General features: G+C 30.6%; 2 protein-coding genes across 2 annotated transcripts; both read left to right on the plus strand.

Annotated features, from left to right (window-relative positions):
• The first annotated feature begins 4,164 nt into the window (after nt 1-4,164).
• LOC107171055 (retinol dehydrogenase 12-like) lies at nt 4,165-10,237 on the plus strand. The gene is made up of 6 exons (XM_089224006.1): nt 4,165-4,669; nt 8,740-8,940; nt 9,000-9,158; nt 9,467-9,586; nt 9,675-9,882; nt 9,965-10,237. The coding sequence occupies exons 1-6, from the start codon at nt 4,558-4,560 to the stop codon at nt 10,113-10,115; spliced, it is 951 nt and encodes a 316-aa protein (XP_089080132.1). The 5' UTR covers nt 4,165-4,557; the 3' UTR covers nt 10,116-10,237.
• A 3,031-nt stretch (nt 10,238-13,268) lies between these two features.
• On the plus strand, nt 13,269-18,638 carry LOC107171967 (retinol dehydrogenase 12-like). The gene is made up of 7 exons (XM_089224766.1): nt 13,269-13,605; nt 14,600-14,732; nt 16,872-17,072; nt 17,172-17,330; nt 17,804-17,923; nt 18,043-18,250; nt 18,352-18,638. The coding sequence occupies exons 2-7, from the start codon at nt 14,621-14,623 to the stop codon at nt 18,503-18,505; spliced, it is 954 nt and encodes a 317-aa protein (XP_089080892.1). The 5' UTR covers nt 13,269-13,605; nt 14,600-14,620; the 3' UTR covers nt 18,506-18,638.
• The last annotated feature ends 2,366 nt before the right edge of the window (nt 18,639-21,004 follow it).

Raw genomic sequence — 21,004 nt, forward strand, 5'->3', positions numbered from 1 at the left:
ATAATATGTGTTTAGATATTGCCTGAACAGTATAGACACTATATCATAAACTTTGAAATTATACCTTTTCAATATATGGAACAATTTCAGTAGATGTTGGCAAAATATAAACAATGTATTAAAACCAATAATCTAAAATACCAGTAAAATACATAGCCGTACTAATAAGTGAAGTAAATATGTACGTTTAGAAAAAAATTACCTTTTTTTAAATTGTAATCTATACAATAATATAAACATGCAAAGTTATGTAAAAGTAAGTAAAATCGACCAACAACTTATGAATTTTAGTGACCGAAATTTAGAAATATTATCTTGATAAATGATTATAGGTGTCGTAGGAGTCACAGTGGAATGTCGTCGTGTTAAAAAAGCGGAACAAGTTACGGATATTAGGCAGAAGTATATGACAGACCTAAAGGGCAATAACCTTGGATCATTACAACACTAGTTTTGTAGGGTATTGGATTTGGCGTTTTTCTATTTCATTAATCATTGTGCAAAACTTATTTTTTAAATAATAATATAGTAAAACCCATCACATCTATCTCAAAACACCAAAAGTCCGTGAGGCGGCATGAATTGTATATGTACCATTAAATTCAGTGGTTGGAAGAAACGTGTTCAAAGAAATTTGTTCCAATGATTTCGTTCACACGAAAGTATATAGTTTCTTTTTCATGTGTAGGACCGTAATGAAATTTTGTTAACTTTCAGAGGGTTTTTTTATTCGTAAATTTAAACTTTTATGGCATAATTTTATATATTTTTTTTTTTAGGAATTTGGTCAATGTTTTAATGAGCTATAATATACGATAATATTGACAGTGCAGGAATAAGGAAGGACTTGGAAACATCGGAAGTGACAAATTTGGAAGATGGAGTTCAGGATCGTGATTATATTGAAGAACGGTGACGGTGGCAGTCAAAATTCTTAAAGAATTGTAAAGCCAAAAGAAGAAGAAGAAGAAAATATTGACAGTATTTACACAAATTTCGAATCAGCCAAGGCGGTCTTATTGGTCTTAACTTGTATAAAAAAACGAATTAAACTATTAAACATTTTTAAAACAAAACAACTACATACCTAATTAAACAATGATTTCTAGAAATAATATCAACACAATACAAAAATTATTGAAGAACTAAAAATGTTATTTATTTTGGAATGAGAAACGATTTAGTTTATTTTTAATGAAATGTACGTGAACTAATTTCTTTTTTAAAGGAACTTTCCAAGCACAAATTATATCATGAAAATTATAAAAAAAAAATTGTTAAAATTGTAATTCTATGTATCTACATACTTTATATCTACTCATACAGTCACGTATTCATAACTTCGAATGGTATTATAGTCTAGTATCTAGTTATCAATGGTTTGAATATTGCAATATAAATTATAATTACATGAGTAGGCGGGTATTACCATTTATAAATATTTAACAGTTAAAATCAAAACTCCAGGAATACATATTTTTTTCGATTAATGTATGTAGGTACCTATAATATTATTGTTTCATAATTTGACGAAGAATAAATAATGATTTTTATGGTTTAAAACACTTAAAAATTTGTTAAATTATAATACGAAAAATATATTGCTAAGTATATTTTATAAGAATATTGCTATATTTATGTAATTTGTTTTTGATTACAGTGTGAATTATTTATTAGAAACTTTGTATTATTTTTTTAATCATTACACTTAAACTAGATAAGCCATTTAACGTAATACGCTAATTATTTTAAAAATAAAAATATTTTTCACAATTCTACTGAATATAAATAACATTTAAGGTCTACTGATAATTTAATTGTAATATAGTGTGCAGGTAGCCTAATATATGTTTTACTTTAATTTAAATTAAATTGCTTAATTAATTATCTTTTGGTTTTGGTGCATTCTTAAGTAAAAATAATTTGGAATACTTTTGAGTGTAAACAAATTCAATATGTGTCCCCTGAAATTTAGCATGCATTCCCTACTATAAAAAGTTTAGACTTACTTTCAATTTTTAACTAAATAATTAATGTTTATTTAATTTATGTACAATATAGATCAAAAATAAAAATAATAATAATCAAGCTATTAGATTTTAAATCACAAGTAAACCATTGATATAAAGTCCATACTCGTTTTGATATAACACAATAAATTATATTTATAAATAATTTTGTGCTGCCTATATAATTTGTCGTGCGATGATAAAATTACCTGCATGTAGCGTAAACGTTTTGAAATATTGAAGGCGCAACGTTGTGTCTATAGTTAAATTTTGATCACCATCGTGTTGTTCTCGTGCAGTCGTCTCAAGATTTTCTAATCGGAAAATTAATATTATGTGATATTAATTTATCCTCAGTCATAAATAACAAAAAAATCAATGCTCAATATTGTAATATTTGTTGTTAAGGGGTTTGGTATAGGCAATTTTAACGGAATTTAAAAAATACATAGTCCACTGTTTATTATATTATATTGCGCTTCGAATCCAACGATATGTCACTGATTTTTAATTAGTTATAAATTATTATGTTAATAAAGTCAGAATTAGGTTCCTACACGTATTTTAATACAACGCAATAAACTATAATTCCATGTACAAATAAGGCCCTTTGCTGACCAACGGTGTCCGATGTAGAAGCCAATCGTAGAGGCTAAAATAAAATAAAATATAGTATTATAGTATTATGATAAAATAAAATAAATATTATTTTAAGGTACCTATATATACTAATTGCGTCCTGTTATAATACAATATCATACTAAATATCAAAACATATTATTACTTAATATATTATGTTTTAATTTGTTTGTAGTAAATTACTGCAGGCAAATAAGTGCGTTGTGTTTCTGCTAAAAATGTCTGTTTTTTGGTAAATTCGATAAGAATGTGTTGTCAAATATCTACCCCTATAGGTCCGCATGCTATCCGATATTTTTGATTCTCTCCATTTATAATATACGGCGGGATCGCCGCCAATGTGCTTCGTATGATTTTTTTTCTCAGGACCTCATTTATTGTATTATTTTTATCACCCGGCCTCCAACACAGAAATTACTTGCAAATCTACTGGTCCATAACATGTTTATAACTTGTGCGTAAAAAATAAAAAATAAAATTTTAATCGATTCAGTAATTCAGTGCCGATGTCGACGGTCGTGTACCCTGTATTCTATAGATAGATATCTAAATATATTATAATCCAAACTTTTAGATTTGGACAAATGTTGTGGCGAGTTTTTTTTTTTTTTGATCCGCTTACACTGTACGCGGTATTTGCTATTGTTTCACTTGTATATCATAATATAATATATGATGGCCAATGATGATATTATAATCAAAGTAATATTACAAGCGACACGCAACGAAATGACCGGAGTACAACGCATGAGTGAAATTTCATTATAATGACCAGGTATACATAATAATAATATGACTAATAAAGAATAGGAAATTGGTTCCCAAAACGGGCGACATCGCCGTCTCCACTGGCGCCAACGTGGCGCAATAGCCGTCGCGAGTACATTGGATAGTTGTGATGTTTTATTACATGTGAGGGGGGGGGGGGTGTCCTTTCTTCACACCCAACCGGAAAATCGTCTGCCGAGCGCATCATTAATAATAGCACTAACTGAATGGTACCGGAGGACGTGGCAAAGGACTTGACTGCGCTTTGACAACGGCCGCTGTTCTGCTACCGTTTTGTGAGTGCGCGGATCGATGATGATCTCAATGCGTAGGTATCCACAGTTATAGTTGTACAATAGCGAAGGATGATACCTCGATTAGGTTAGGAACATAGACCGTTCCTATACACAACTTTGTTGACCGTAAACATTTGTAGGTACGTACTATAGTGACCTGTAATGTTAACATATCAGTTATTATTATGGCTATATCTTACGTATAATATAATATTCGCACATATACTTTATATATTGTTGTGTTATTTTTATTATTATAAAATCGTAACGAAATCAAAACAATCGAATACCTGCGAGATGCGCACAGCACGATGGTGGGCGTCGTAACGCGATGAAAATAGTAAATACTCACCTATGCTATGTGGGGGGGGGGAGTGGGGGAGGTACTCGATAACCTTGGCGTCGTCGTCGTGGACGCTACACTTTGATACACACTTGACCGCACTCGCGCACGCAACACTTGATGGGGCCCGGCGAAAACCGTACTACAGGAACGATCGCCACCGCGGTTAATAATGGTTAGTCGGTAGTTGGTAGTCGTCGGGTCGTACCCTATGGGAATAGATGGACGGACTCTGACACGAATCGTGTGGGTTCAACCTCCGGACGACATGTAGACCGCCGCAAATCGTAATAATATTATCATCGCTATCTTTAGTCTCCGTTGGCTGCACCGCAGCGGTGGATCTCGTCTTGTACAGTTGTTGTAGTCTATGTGATACACACGCGATTGTATGATTGTAATATAATATAAAATTGTACGACAATTTATTATTCTAATTTTATACCCAAATATTGTAACGATTGTTATTGTCGTCGGACTTGCGCGCGGTCGAAAATTGAATATGTTCAGCGGTAAATGCACGAGTGCGGCCAGATTGGACGGCAAGACCGCCATCGTCACCGGTTCGAACACGGGCATCGGCAAAGTCACGGCCAAAGAATTCTACAGAATCGGTACCTATGAATATATATTATAATATTATTTTGTCGTGTTGCACATAACTATATTGATAATAATAATTACGAAATGATTATAATTTATCACTATATTATGACGTATTATTATAGTGGTCAATCGTCGTAATATCATCGTATGATGTTATTAGAGCAAATCGCGATATCCACACGTGGTTGCGGACCAAACCACCCCCCCCCCCCTTAACACCTGTCGCTAAACCGATCGTTCACACCCGGCGACGATATCGACCGCCGATCGTAATTCGAATTAATCGCGCGTCTGATGTGTTATTTGATCACACTATATCGACACATCCTAAGCGATTACTGGTAAATTCTGCAAATTCGTTATGCAATTTTTTTTTTTCACTTACCGTTTTGCGGCCCGTTGGGTCCGAATAATTCAGACCGCGTCTGACAAATCGACCGCACGAGGGAATTCTGCGTGGTAGTGCGCACGAGATTTATAAAATATAATATTGATTTATCGAGGGCGATTTCCAGGGAATGTATTTATCCGTGTATAATACAGACATAACACTAACAACACGGATATAATAATATTTGCTACAGAAATAAAATCGCATACAAGCCCTTAGGGACCACACCGGACGCTTGTATATTATACCTCCCAATATTCTCCCCTATACGGATGACGTGGTCAAAGCACACGATTCTTGGACGAGATAACATAATATTATATCGTTATAATAATCTAATCGGCGATTTCATACGAGTTGTTGTATATTTAATATTATAATTTATAACAACGAAATGAATAGTAACCGATTATAATAATTATCATCGGACGATTTATTGCTCATTTGAATCGCACCGTCAAAATATAATATAAACAATATATCAATATACCTATCTAATTCGTTTGCAATTAATTTAAACAATAAAATAATATTATATAGTACCTATATTATATTATTATAGAAGAGGTCATAAGAAAGTATATCATAATTTTCCCACTGCAGTGAATACAAATATAATAAATAATAATGTACGTAAACAATTATAATAAACAGGATTCAAGCGTGAATACAAAAGTCAGCGGGAGTGATGCCTACCCATCTCTCTGAAAAAAAAAACGATTAATATACTATTAATTATAAATTATTATATTTTTTTTTAGTCTAAATTTGATTCAAATACAGTTACATCAGCTTCTACAAACTTAGACACTTTATTATTAAAACTATTAGGCATTTATCTATATATGTCAAACGAGCAACGGCAATAAAAAGATATTGTTTTAGAATTTAGTACATTTCTTATCGCACTGAATGAAATAAGATGAAAAATGAACAAAAAAATTAGATTTTTATTTTTTTAGTATCAGTTAGCAATGGAAGTAAAAAAAAAATAATAATTTTCTTATAAAGTTTTTCATTTAATTTTTAATTGCTATTGATAAGTATTAACATGAATTCATTTCCGGAATTCCAATTTAATATAACACTTTTTAATTGCTTGTATTATTATTTACTTGTAGAGTTAGACTATTAACACTTCAATAAAAAGTATCCCTTTCAAGTTTCAGTGTAGGTACCTAAACCGACTTACTAAACGGTTGGTTAAAACTATATTTCTTTACACATCATAGAAATATGTATTGCAAGCACGAAAATATTACATAAATCCTATACTTGAGTACCTATTTGACATGTCACTATGTTCGTAGTTTATTAAATATATTTCCCCTAATAAATACTCTTGTTTTGCGCTTGACATAGTTGCACGTTCAAAACTCTAACAATAAGTATAAAGTAGTACAAAATTTAATAAAGACTTCTAGCTCATCGACAAATTCATATAGATAATATATCCCCCTACCAGCCCTTACCGTTATCGTCAAAACGGTATTATGTCTTACCTATATAATAGACTTGGCATAAGACGTAAGTGACATTAAATATTTACAACATACACTATTGATTTTTCTGCCTATACTAGCCATGCGATCGACGCGAGAAGGATACAATAATAAAAGCTATATTGCTATTAGATTCAAATCCAATGTAGACCATAAAAAAAAAACGATTCAATTTCTTTATACTATTAACGCAAATTATTTCGTATATAGTCTACAATAGTGTGAAATATTTAAAATAGATTCAAAATATATTTTATATCGAGTAGAGGTCTATATCAATGGTGTATTTAGGAATTTGGTTGGCGGGGGGATTATATGTTTTTAGCAAAATCTATAAGCCTCAAACAGTAACCTACTTCACCAAATATAAAATGTTAGCAGTAAAATAAAAGTTTTGGGGGTATATATTCCACTCATCCCCTCCCTTAATTACACCCCTGGTTCGTATAAAATATTTAATCAGATTGTATATGTAATACTGTAATAATTATGTTATTTACAAGTTACTACTGAAACAACGAAACATACTTATAGCTTTTACAATCATTAATTTTATATGTTTTATATGTTTTATATTCATTATTCTTTGTTTGTCTCCAATTGTTTGATTAGTTTGCTGCAGTTCTCCACGCTTCCCTCTTGTTACTTAAGTCATTTAATTCTCTGTAGCTATCCGTTCCCACGTCTATCATAATTTATTTCGTGTACCTACTCCGTTCTTGATCTTTTTCTTCCAATATATATTCTTATAAGTTGAATTCTAAAACGCTTTTCGCTAAACTATCATGGCGTTATAAATGTCCTATAATTTTGTCTCTTCTAACTTTAATTCAAATATACAATTCTCGTTTTTTTTTTTTTTTAATTCTGGTTAGTACTACTTCATTTGCTATTCGCTTCAGTCCATTTAATCTTTAACATTTTACGATAACACCACATTTTGAAAGCCTCTTATTTATATCTATCTATACTGTACCAAGTGTCTAAGTTTCACAAATATTGGTGTTCAACAGATGTTTTTTTTTCTGAAAAGTCCTCTTGGTTTGGATTATAACTCATGACAGGTTTATTGTAATTAAATTTTTATTTGGAATGTACAAAATAATATTATTATGCTATACCTATAATTTTAAAAATTCGAGAATATTTTTTTTTATTTATCCTCTCTCAAATGCTTTGTAGAACATAATATATTATATTTGAATAATTTATATAATAATTACTTTATAACGGATGTTCTGGTCCCGGTAGAACCATTCTGTTTGTAGTGCACAGTGCATAATCAATGTATAGTTCACTGCATTATAATATGCGATAAGAGAAGTTTAAAGTGAAGACGAGTTTTATTTGCAATTATTTTAAGCACACATATATAAATGTTTATATAACAATATTAATAATTATTTGATAACGACTAGTTGATTAAAATGTTCTATTATAACATAATTTATAATATACCAAAAATTAAAATGTTAGTTTACTTGCAATACTGCATAATAAGTAATAAGTAATAACAAGAGAGCGGATTTTTCGGTTTTTACATATTTTATTGGCTTTATGCAGTTATACGAGAGTGAAGAATATGGACGATCTATCAGAGATAGTCTCCATCAGAGAAAAAATTTATTTTCCATCTCAAAGCATATTTTGGACAAAAGAGAATATTTAGCCTACTTTTGCTATTTTAGAATCAAATTATAGTCAAATAACTTAGCTGTTACCAAAGGGAATGCGAGTTATACATTGTTTTTTAAATTTATTTAGTTTTTTTTTATATATATATTTCATTATATTCATATAGATAACTAAGTATGAACTGGTTTATGATTTTATAGTTAAATAACTTAGCTGTTACCAAAGGAATGGTTTTCATAAATTAACTATATATATATATATATATTATTTTAGATGATACATTAAATTTTTCTTATAGTCTTGCAACATTTTTGATGAGAGTGGTGCTCAATTAAATAATTTTATAGGTAGAGTTTATCAAATAATTATCTAGTCGTAACTCATAAATTATAACATAACAGCTTTTACAATGAATAATAAATTATTGTATAATATTAAAAAATATTAAATATTAAACATATTCAGGTATATCAGATATACAATCAATAATTTTAAATAACACCTTATTTTTATAAATTATCAAATTGATTAATGTAAATTAAAATTGCAGGGGCTAAGGTTATTGTGGCTTGCAGGGACGTCAAAAAAGCGGAACAAGCTGTGACGGATATAGTGGCGGACGTAAAAGGCGATAATCTAGGACAGCTGGTCGTAGAGGAATTGGATTTGGCATCTTTTGCTTCGATTAAACGCTGTGCAAAAAACATTTTGCAAAAAGAAAAACATATTCATCTGTTAGTGAACAATGCCGGTCAGTGTGTGTGAGAGAATAGCTTATATAAGGGTTTGTTAAAACTATCGATATTATAGGGATAATGGCGTGCCCTAAGAGCAAAACCCAAGACGGTTTTGAAACCCAATTTGGCGTAAATCACTTGGGACATTTTCTATTCACATCGCTATTATTGCCAAGAATTCGAAATTCAACGCCAGCTCGCATCGTTAACGTTTCATCGATGGCTCACACAAGTTAGTTTCTACGACTAATACAATTTTTACATAGCTATACTGGATGATTCTTTTAGTATTGAACGGTTATTATGTCAAAAACTACTAATGTTCTATAGAAAAAGAACAAAAATTAAAAAATACATAATTATGGGTACTTTGAAGCCATTACAGAACGACATTTTCAAAAGTATCAATACTTTTAGAGATGATGAGTGTTCACTGTTAAATTAATTATTCTGTATACATATAATATATATAATCGATATAGCTTATATGAGTATATAAATGATCTAAATAAATAATTATTTTCTTCTTTATATGTATAGGAGGTGTGATTAATTTCGATGACATAAACTCCGATACGAATTACTCAGCCATGGTAGCTTACAGTCAGAGCAAACTGGCTAATGTACTGTTTTCCAAGGAATTGTCGCAAAGGCTTGAAGGTAAAATGCATCCAAATATTGGATTGATGTCTCTAACAAACAATAGACTTAATAATAATAATAATAATAATAACACGAACACTCATAGGTACCGGAGTGCACGTGTACTGTCTGCATCCTGGCATCGTTCAAACTGAATTAGGAAGGACTATCGACCAAGTGTACTTTCCGGGAATGCGATTCCTGGCTCGTTTCTTTCTGTATCCGTGGTTGAAGACTCCGGAACAAGGGGCTCAGACTACTTTGCATTGTTCGATAGACGAAAAAGCTGGAGAAGAAAACGGTCTCTATTACAGGTTCGCGATATTGTGTGATACTCAGATTTGTACACTTCTCATTACATTTAAAAATAATATGATATACACTGTTAATTTTTAGCGACTGTAAGGTAAAAGAACCGTCAGCGTTAGCCAAAGATCCAGAATTAGCCAAAAAACTTTGGGAAAAAAGTATAGAGATGGTAGGTGTGAAAGATTACGATATGTTCAACTGCGAAGACACGCTGCCTGCGCCCCTAACAGATGTTTAAACAAATATTTCTAATTTTAATTAATATATATTTTATTTTATTTTATCTATACTTATAAGTTTATAAATATAATATGAGCACGAATTCACATTTTTGTAATAAATTAATTTTTCAACTCCAAAGTTTTTACTATTTAAGCAATTTTTGTCGAACATGTAATTTTTTTTTTTATCATTATCAGTGGGAACTCACGTCATCATAAGTCATTGAGTGTAGGGTGGTACGGTAGCGGTTATTTTTGTGTATTTGTTTGTAGGATTTTAAGTTGGTAGATTTTTTTTTTCCAAAGTTTATTAAGGCTTCAACAACACAGGTTTTTAGCCTACTTTAGTTGGTAGATTGTAACACGTATTTTGTGTATGTGTGGCAAGGATATGTTGCTAAAATTCCCGAGATTTCACCCATTCGGGAGCTAGCAACTGCAGCCGGTATAGGTACGTATTACGCAAAGTGCGTTTCTGCAAATTAAGCGTACGACCGCGTCTCACTAAGCCACATCTCAATTTTATTTTTATACATAGGTTTTACGACGATGCGTGTCTATGTTTATTTTAATTTTATTGTATCAGTCATCAATTATTGGAATAGTAATAGATAATAACGTTTCAATGTTCAATTCTAAGGATGGCTCTGGTAGAAAATAAGATCTAGTTGGGTGGTGAGAAATCAAAAATCTCAGTAATTTTCAAAATAATCGATAAAAACAACAACAAATTAGGTTAAAACGCGAGTTTTACACAAACCTATAGTGTTAATTATGTTAAAATAACTTTTTTTTATTTTTAAAGTAAATAACTGTAAAAATTTGAATCTAGAATTTTCACCAAATACATTTTGTATTGGTGGAAGTTTCTAAATATGTATGCATGATGCATTTACTATTCTCATTCATATTTCTATTAATTTTAAGCTATTTTTTCTACAAAATATAGGTACTGTTCGTATTTCGTAATAGCATAATAAACATTATACCTCAAAATCATATTTATGAATTATGAACTTGTCAATTGTATGAATATTTAGATCATATAAAATCTTTATAATATACATATTTGGTAATCTCGTTATACACAATCTAATCTAATAGTCTAAATTATACTTCAAAATAAATTATTTGTCTTAAATGTTCAACATATTGCCTATACTTAACCCCTTTTAATAAACATAAAACTAAGAAGTTGCAAGCTAGCATGTTCTTTTAGATCAGGTTATGTGTATAAAATCAAAATATATTTATCTATAAATAAATAGATAGAATACGCGTTAGTATTCGATGAAAACTAATAACCGTAGAGATACTTGAGATTTTCACTAAATGCTTATAATTTAAGTTAAAAATATTTAGACAATTTTTGGAAATGTTTTAGGTACAAAGTTATGTTTTAAAAATAAACTATAATGTCACATATAATTTGCTTATAAGCTTTATGAAACATTTAATTCCGATCTCTGAGTACAAGCCGTATATGAAACATTTCATCATAGATGATATATTGATATATTATACAACATTACTACGTATTATCCTAAAAGCAGAGATGGGCAAGTTATAATTGAACAGAACACATCATGATCGATAAATTGAAGTTAACAGTTAGCAAATTATAAATTTAACTCGATAAGATAAACGTTAATATGGAAAAAGTATTAACTTAACTCAGTTTAAAAAAAAATTATATAATATATAATTTGTTTTTAATTATTATAGAAATCTCATAAACAATAAATGTGTCTACATAATCTAATGAAACACATTAATATACAAAATTATTTTATCAAGAAAAAGAATAGAAATGTTTGTGATATTAAAATTTTGGATAATTTTTATTTTATATCAATATTTATTTATGTAAAAACAAAAAATTTCAAACTGTTTTTAACTTGATGTATTATTTTTAAATCAACTGAGAAAAGCTAAATCATCTCAATTGAAATTAAACTAGTTAAGTTTATAAGTTGATTAGAAAATAAACTTACCTAGTTAAGTTAAAAAGTTAAAAAAACATTTTAAACTCAAGTTTGACTTTTAACTAGTTTATGCTTACCTTTGCCAAAAAGCAGTTAATATCTCACGCCTCGATAGGTTTTATGAAATATTGGTAAACAATTTCATGATTATTAAACAATTAACGTATCAACGAAAGTATAACAACTATAATAAATAATAAACCTTACTTGTTGACTTGTTTTTTAACATTATAATTAGTTAGGTAGCAAAAAAAAAAAAATATATAAAAAAAAAATATACATAAAAAAAAAAAATGTACTTATTATACAATAATAATTATATAATATAATGTATATAATAATACTAGTGTGTAAATAATTAATGTACTGGTTTATCATTAATTATCATTCACAAACAAGTAACAACTTCTTAGTAAGCATCTATTAATAGATAAATAAGTAAGTACAAATTTTTTAATTGGTCTTTGTTTTTACAAGAGATTAAAACCTACTTAATCAGCTCTAAAAACCTTCATTATTCTACATTATTCGGAAGAAAACCATTGTAAATTGGTGTACCACAAATTAGTATGTACGACGTGTAAATAGATGAAGTCAGACCATTACTCATAAGGTAGCAATTAAGCTCTATTAATTAGAGACATTGGCATTAATATATTCTCAATACGTTAATCATTTCAGCCTTCTGTAACGGAGTGAAGGAAATAGAACAGCATAAACAACAATATAATATTATGATGTTGATGTGTAGATTCGCGAAGGAATCCGATCAACGCGGCCACTGACGACTATAAAAAAATAAATAAATAGTGTCCCGCAATACCCGTGTACTCTAACATAGCAGACCTATTTTATAATATTGTATAACAAATAATAATGGTACACGTGTGTGACGAAATATTAATGAAAAATATTCTGGCAACATCACAACTATTATTGTGGGTACAACACTGTAATGAAAAATCCGGAACGAGCTACAATACAACTGGTGTGCGAACGAAATCATAAAATATAAAATACCGGTCCGTGCGAAGAACCGAATCAACTTTTTTTATAACAAACTATGCGCCTGGCGGGCGGCGCACGGCTGTTCGGTCAGATCGACGCGCACGCACGCGATGCACGCGACCATGTCGGTCTGCGGGAATATTAAATATTATTATCGCGTTATTCATTGCTATGATATTTGTATTACTTTTACAATATTATTCTATGCCGATGACGATTCGGGACGATAACCGACGGACGTCAGCCGGACAAGACGCACGTCCTACCACAGTATAATGCCTGATTTTCTGCATCGTGGTCTGATGTCGTTATTGGTTATAAATCTACCATACCGTACGGTTACGTAGGTACTAACAACGGTGTTTGTAGACGACAGCACACCTGCAACGACTGCTGCAGTCGACGGTCATCGTCTGGATACCTCTAACCAGTTGCGTTCTGCATCGACGGTCATCGTCAAGTCGTGCACGCACACATATGGTACACACACACAGACCATTACTATACCCATTAGGTAGGTACCTATATCATTATATATATTATTAAATCGTATAATATGCATTGGTGTTTTAAAATGATCGTAGATAGCAAAATGCATAATAATATACACCTATGAATATTATGATAATATTATTACATGTACAGAGTGCATCGGGAGAAGGGGTATAATAATATGATTATTTTACGTTTAAGTTGCATTTAAACAATTCTTATTTTTGGTACACTCTGTACACAATATTGTGTATATACAGGATAATTTTTTAAGCATGCTCATCCAATTTTTATGGTTAAATTATGCATAATAATATATTAAAATTCAGATTTTTGGAATTTTTAAATAAACTTGAAACTCATTTTCGATACATTGACATTTTTTGTACCACTTAAACCTGATCCTGCAACAATACAAACTTTAGTTTTTCCAATAGGATCCTCTTTTGTTTTTTATTATTAATAAGAAAGTATTTTTTTAAATTATGTAACGTTGTGTTTTAAGGATATTATGTCTATAGTAATGGGTTAAGCAAATAGGAAACTCAGACGATTTGAAAAAGTTAACAGTTAGATACTATTATTTTATCAATATAAATAATTTTAAAAAATTATCCAATTAGTATAATAAATACTACATTACAGATATTTTTTTATTTTTATAAAACTCTTTTCAAGGATTCTTGGTATAAACAATTTATCAACTCAGAACTTACTCATTAGAATTTTGATTTAGATACATCAACATTAAAAAAAAAAAATATGTACTAAATATATTCCATAAAGAAGGGGGATTCTCATTTGAAAAATAGAAGTTGTTATCGCCACAGAACAATTCTTAAATAGTACAAAAAATATAAGAAATTTGAAGATATGGTCTTTGAGTCTACTTAAAAGTTCTAAAAATCAAAATTTAAATAAATGTACAATCAAACCAAAAATGGGGGATGAGCATGCTTAAAAAATCATCCTATGTATTTGTGTATATATTTTTGACGTGTTCATATAATATGTAGGTAAACCGCGAAGTGGAAATAATGTTCAGCAGTAAGTGCACGAGTAAGGCCAGGCTGGACGGAAAAACTGCCATCATCACGGGTTCAAACACGGGAATCGGCAAAGTCACAGCTAAAGAATTCTATAGACTCGGTGAGCACACTCCTAAGGTCCTAACTATACGTATAATAGATACTTACGTGACACAGCTAAATGCAGGTGGCTGGGCCCCATCAATGTTGGGGTTGCCATACGCAGTCTTGGGTAGTATTCCGAATAAAGTATTCCGAATACAGTATTCGGAATACTATTTAGGTATTCAGAATACTTTTGAAAATACTTTTCCTTAAAGTATTTTACGCAGTATTCTGAATACCTTCGAAAGTATTCCAAATACTATATTCGGAATACTTTAATAGTATAACAATATATTTTTTTAGGATTTTGGTTAGGTATACAATTTAAAACGAAAAATAGAAAACGTATAATTTTTGTTGGAAATTTCAAATTTGTAGGTAATTCAGTAATCGATATTTGATAACATCTATCAATATTTAATATCATACATTCATACAATAATAAAATTATGACCGGTATTGGTTTATATCATGTTTAGTGTTTACTGATTAGTGGTTACCGATCAGCGATACCGATTGCAATAACAAGAATGCTATAAATAAATTTGTATATTAAAGACTAATGGGTATTGCCGTATTGCTTATCTTTTATATTTTATTTACTGTGACTGAACGTCTGTCTCTGTCTCTAGTTCTCCCAAAGCAGTTATTATTTTATTAATATCTAAAAAAAAAATATTTTAAAAGTATTTGGAATATTTTTATAGTATTCTAAATACTTTATTCAGAATACTATTTTTATGATGAATTCGAATACATATTCGGAATACTATTTTTCCTGAGTATTCGAGTATTTATTCCAAATACTTTTAAAAAGTATTTTACCCAAGACTGGCCATACGTTCCAGTTTGCCCTAGACCAGTGGCTCTCAACCGATGTGCCGTAAAAAATGTTTTTAATTATGCTGGTAAAAATATTGAAAACAGTACTTTATTCCATTACATTTGTGTTGAGTGTGCCGCGATAACTTGTGATGTATATTAGTGTGCAGTACTGCATGCAGTGAACCAAAAAAGCTTGAGAACCACTGCCTTAGACTTCACCGGCTTTGACTGTAGTGTGCCGTTTTCCAGCTAAAGTGTTTCGAACTACACATTTTCCTAGAATCAAACTTCAATAATTCGATATTTTAAGAGGACGCCATACCAACGTAGCAACGTGCGTTGTTCCCGTCTTACAAACATAGCAAATGTTGCGTTCTGATTCACATTTAAATTTTTTTAACTGCGTTATGTTTAACTTTGAAGCAAATTGGTCTGATTGAAAGCAAGTTTTGAGCTTTTTAAAATAGTTAATTGCTCGTCCTTAGAATAAAATTTTGTCTTATACTAAACATCTCTTGTACGAAAATAAAATCGTTTGATAAAATATATTTTAAAATTATTTTCCTGGTTTGGATATTATTAATTAATAACTAAAATCTTCATCGTTGTTAAGATGTCCCCGAAGTTGTTCCTTAGTGACGAAAGAATTGTGTGTTAAAACTGGTTGACCATGAAACGATGTTTTCAAAATTGTACAAAAATTGTTTTTCCCGGTCTAATTGAAATAGAATATGGCTATCATGTCACGAATATAGCGTTTCAAATTTGAGTATGAGGGTGAAACGTTTGCAGTCCGCATAGCCGTTACGACTAAACAAACTCTGTTCATGTAAATCTCATTTAATATAATATACATTATAGTGACTTACTAAATAACGAGGTTCACTCAGCACCTAATACTAGAGTTTACAGAGTTTGTTTTCAATTGTCAACAATTCACATTTTAAGATATAACTTATAACCTAGCAAGATGCTTTTCATTAAACGTGTTAAATTTTTTCCTTACAGTAATGTTAACCGAAAAAATCATATGATTTATTAAGTCTTAATTACTATGTATTGTTCAGAGTATACTGTGTCAGAGTGCTTAGAGATAAACTAATAAGTACGCGATCAGGCACAAGCGTATTACCATCATTGTATCAATTTGTGTGTTGTGAAAATGTAACAATAAGAAATAAAATCAAAACAGTCTTGTAAGCCCTAAACGGTCTACAATATTCATGGACATAATAATAAACAAAGTCCAAAACTCCAAAATACTGTAAAATTACAATTTATTATATCTAATATGTAAAGTTGCATCTATATAAATAAACTATGATTTCAGGTGCGAAGGTGATATTGGCGTGCAGGGATGTTAAAAAGGCGGAACAAGCCGTGGCGGAAATCGTGGCTGAAGTGCAGGGTGATGGTGTCGGGCAACTGTTCGTAGAGGAGTTAGATTTAGCATCTTTCGCTTCTATTAAACGCTGTGCGAAAAGTATTTTACAAAAAGAAAAACATATTCACCTGCTGGTGAACAATGCCGGTCAGTTCAATGCATCACGATGCGTGTTTTATATTGTTGCACTTTTAAATAAATTGTATTTATAGAACTTCCGAAATGTAATTTTAATGAATATTATAGGCATTATGGCGTGCCCTAAGGGTAAGACCCAAGATGGATTTGAAACCCAATTTGGCGTGAATCACTTGGGACATTTTCTATTCACATTGCTACTGTTGCCAAGAATCCGAAATTCAACGCCAGCTCGCATTGTAAACGTGGCGTCTCTGGCACATGTATGTAAGTTACACGACATTCTCCATACAATATCGTATAATAACCTTAACAGATCCATACAATTAGACGATCTGACTTCAAGGATTTTAGGGGGAGAGATGACTAATATTTTTTAGTCAAGCTGTATGTACTTAACATTTAAAACGTCAAACAAATTCATACAACCACCACGTCGCCTATCAATATTTTAAATTTAAATAATTATGTTCCTTTTAACATATTGCCTATTGTGCTATGAAAAATAATACCTTTGTAAAACATCGATGGTAACAACTAATAATCAAACATAATATTTCAGAAAAAATCAAAACAGAGTTCAACATAATTTTATATTATTATACTGCTTAAAAATAAAACAATTAAGTTTCCGAGATGAGACGGGTCGGGCCATGGGTAAAACCTATTCTCCAAAAATACAATTTTTTTATAGTTCTAAGCTCACATGAACGGATCACTAAAGTATTTTTTTCTTTAAGTCGGCTCAATCAATTTCAAAGACATCAATCACGACGCAAATTATTCACCCGCTATAGCTTACAGTCAAAGTAAGCTGGCCAACGTGTTGTTTTCAAAAGAACTGTCTCGAAAACTCGAAGGTAATGAAACTTTCAAAATCTCTAACTATTATATTACATTATACAATATTACATGTTCAGGTATTTACCATATACGATGTACGTGATGGTCGTGATGTATAAAACATTTTTTTATTTAGGGACCGGAGTTCACGTGTACAGCTTACATCCCGGAATCGTACGCACCGAATTGACCAGAACACTCGACCAAGTATACTTTCCGGGTATGTGGTTCTTTGGTCGTATCTTCCTCTATCCGTGGGTCAAGAATCCGAAACAAGGAGCTCAGACCACTTTATACTGTTCGATAGACGAGAAATCTGGAACAGAAACCGGACTTTATTACAGGTATTTAATTTATATTATCGAAGGATTTTAGCGACATTTAAAAAATTATACCTATATGATTTGTAAATTTATATATGTATACAATTTGGTATTTTTTTAAGCGATTGTAAGGTGAAAGAGCCGTCAGCGGCAGCCAGAGATCCGGAGTTAGCGAAAAAACTTTGGGAAACAAGCATAGAAATGGTCGGTTTAAAGGATTACGACGTGTTCAACTGCAGCGGAGACGCGCTTCCAGAGCCTTTAAAAGATGTCTGAACGAAAATATCTTATCATTTTTTATCAATAATAATATAAGTAGTTTCGTATTGTTTTTCTATTGATTTTTTAAATATAATTTTTAATTCCTTAATATTTTATATAATAAAGAAACTGTTTTTATCTAACATAATATTACCTATACCATATTGTTGTAGCAAAGGAGTTAATTTTGAAAACACGTTCGTTATTCACGAGCTTACAATATAGTAATCATTTTTTTTTCCTTGTGATAGTTATAAGTACCTATTACCAATGCCGTCGCTATCGTTTATTCTACAAACAAAACAACAATAAAGTTTTTAATGTTTTTATTATAACATACGCGGTGAAGTACACATTTGACCTTCGGCTTACAAACAATAATTACTTTACAATAAATAATATAATAATTGATTAGTCCGTCTTCTTCGTTTATTCTTCTAATATACAAAATAGCTATCTAGATATTAGTGTTTGTATGGACATTGAACATTTGAAAGTAAATACATTAAGCTAACTATCTTAGTAACATTGTTTTACCACATCTATTCCTACATTTTAAACAAAACAATGGCACAATGGTATATTTAAATAGGTAAATAATTATTATAAAAATATAAAAATAACTTTTTACATATTTTATTGGATCAGGTTTTGTTCCTGGAGGGGGGCAGTATATGAAATGTCTCATAATAGCTTGGTAACGACTTTTAATTTATTAATTTTTAATTGCAATACAATTAATAAAATCAATTGATATTAATCTTAGAATAAATTTTAATTACTACTATGACGTTTAACATCAATATTAAAATCTTATATTAGTTCGTTTTTTTAACTACCTTTTTTTTTTGCTTGATGTGTAACAATTTTTTATAAGCTCCCTCCCCAAGAATTCGACCACATACACGCCACCGTATTTATTCTATTTATATAATCTATATAGTGTGGTCAATGTGACAATGTGTTCCATTTTATAACGTTTCTGTCGCTTTCGGAAATCTAAAGTAACACACTATTATAAAAGAATATTGCATCACACAAAATAAATTAGGCAGATTTAATGGGATATTCTGTAATTTTGATAGATATTGTTACTTTTTGCATCGTGCCGTCGTTAGTCGTTTCTTGATTAATTAATTATAATTAAATTACTCATGGGCATGTGGAGCGTCCTTTTAGCTTAGTTAACCATTAACCACTTATAAAAGTATAAAATTTAGTCAGCTGGATCTAAATTCTTCACGTTATACGATAGTAAGACAGAGACATAAGCAGTACACGAGTCCACGAGGTGTGTCATGACGTATGCATAGGGTCGTTTGTAAATGACATTGCTCGAGATGAGGGCCTCACAAACCTTATTTTTTTTTCGAATACAACTTTCATCATATCAAATAAATATAAGAACATAGCGACATAGGCGCAAATTGGTTCAATCTGATGGGGGGCTTAAGCCCTGACTATTTATGCATTGAGTTTTTAACAATTTGTGGGGCACTATTAAATTGGGGGGGGGATAATTATGACTTTAGGGCGCTTAGCTCTCTTAGCCCCCCTGCGATTTGCGCCTATGGATGAGATCCACCATGGAGTTTCTATTAAACAATTAATTCATCCAAATATCAAATGGTATTACCAGCTATACATAATAGAAAAAGTAATCTCATCTACTGTTGCTGTTGCTATCTATTACCTAATATAGCGGCCATAGCTGCCTGGAGTTTGTGGTCTTTTTTTAGGATTAAAACAGAAGTTAATTTAAACAAGATATAATATGTATAAAAAGTTGTTTTACGTATTATTATTTTATTTTAGTTTTTCAATGTTTGTTATGCACTTTTATTTGTATAGAGACGTAACCTATATACAACAAACATAGTACAGGTATAACGAGGTAAATGTAATAATATAAAATGTAATACTAGCTGTTAATATTGTTATGATCATGACTCATGAGTAATTTTAATTGTTATATTATGTATATAGTATATACAACAATATATTTGATAATCGATCACGTAAAATATAAACAATGACTGTTGGATTACCATTACATTTGTCGGCTTTATTATTACTATTAGCATTGTGTCAGCTGTAGACTATTTCGAAGAAGGGCACGTGAAACTTAAAGTTTTATATGATAGTTATGCAGTTTTGATATGTACACATTCGTCGTATACGGCAGTTCGAGCACCTACACGTCATGTGCGTGTAAAATATAATATATTCATTTTATTATTAATTATTCACTATATATTGTCGTTATTTAACTGATTTATAAAAGTTTACCGTTGATTTCACTCCCTACGTAAAAATGTTGAGCGGAAAATTCACGAGTTCGGCCAGGCTGGACCGCAAGATCTCTATCGTGTCACAGATAACCGTAATCGTGACACAGCCATCGGTAAACTCACAGCTAAACAATTTTACTCACTTAGTGAGTTATGATTACTATCTATAAAACTATAAGTTATAAGGTAAAAACTAACAATATTACCAAATACTTATGCAGGT

This window comes from Diuraphis noxia, unplaced genomic scaffold, assembly GCF_037042655.1.
Source record: "Diuraphis noxia isolate RWA-SAM2 unplaced genomic scaffold, SU_Dnox_SAM2 contig0003, whole genome shotgun sequence".
In the NCBI taxonomy this organism is placed as follows: domain Eukaryota; kingdom Metazoa; phylum Arthropoda; class Insecta; order Hemiptera; family Aphididae; genus Diuraphis; species Diuraphis noxia.

What these genes read in the sequence shown, in the direction of transcription:
- LOC107171055 (XM_089224006.1), top strand. Translation starts at nt 4,558, where the DNA reads ATGTTCAGCGGTAAATGCACGAGTGCGGCCAGATTGGACGGCAAGACC. An exon ending in TCTGTTAGTGAACAATGCCG is followed by an intron (nt 8,941 to 8,999) that starts GTCAGTGTGTGT and finishes TCGATATTATAG; the next exon opens with GGATAATGGCGTGCCCTAAG. An exon ending in TTCATCGATGGCTCACACAA is followed by an intron (nt 9,159 to 9,466) that starts GTTAGTTTCTAC and finishes TTATATGTATAG; the next exon opens with GAGGTGTGATTAATTTCGAT.
- LOC107171967 (XM_089224766.1), top strand. Translation starts at nt 14,621, where the DNA reads ATGTTCAGCAGTAAGTGCACGAGTAAGGCCAGGCTGGACGGAAAAACT. An exon ending in CCTGCTGGTGAACAATGCCG is followed by an intron (nt 17,073 to 17,171) that starts GTCAGTTCAATG and finishes TGAATATTATAG; the next exon opens with GCATTATGGCGTGCCCTAAG. An exon ending in ACTGTCTCGAAAACTCGAAG is followed by an intron (nt 17,924 to 18,042) that starts GTAATGAAACTT and finishes TTTTTTATTTAG; the next exon opens with GGACCGGAGTTCACGTGTAC.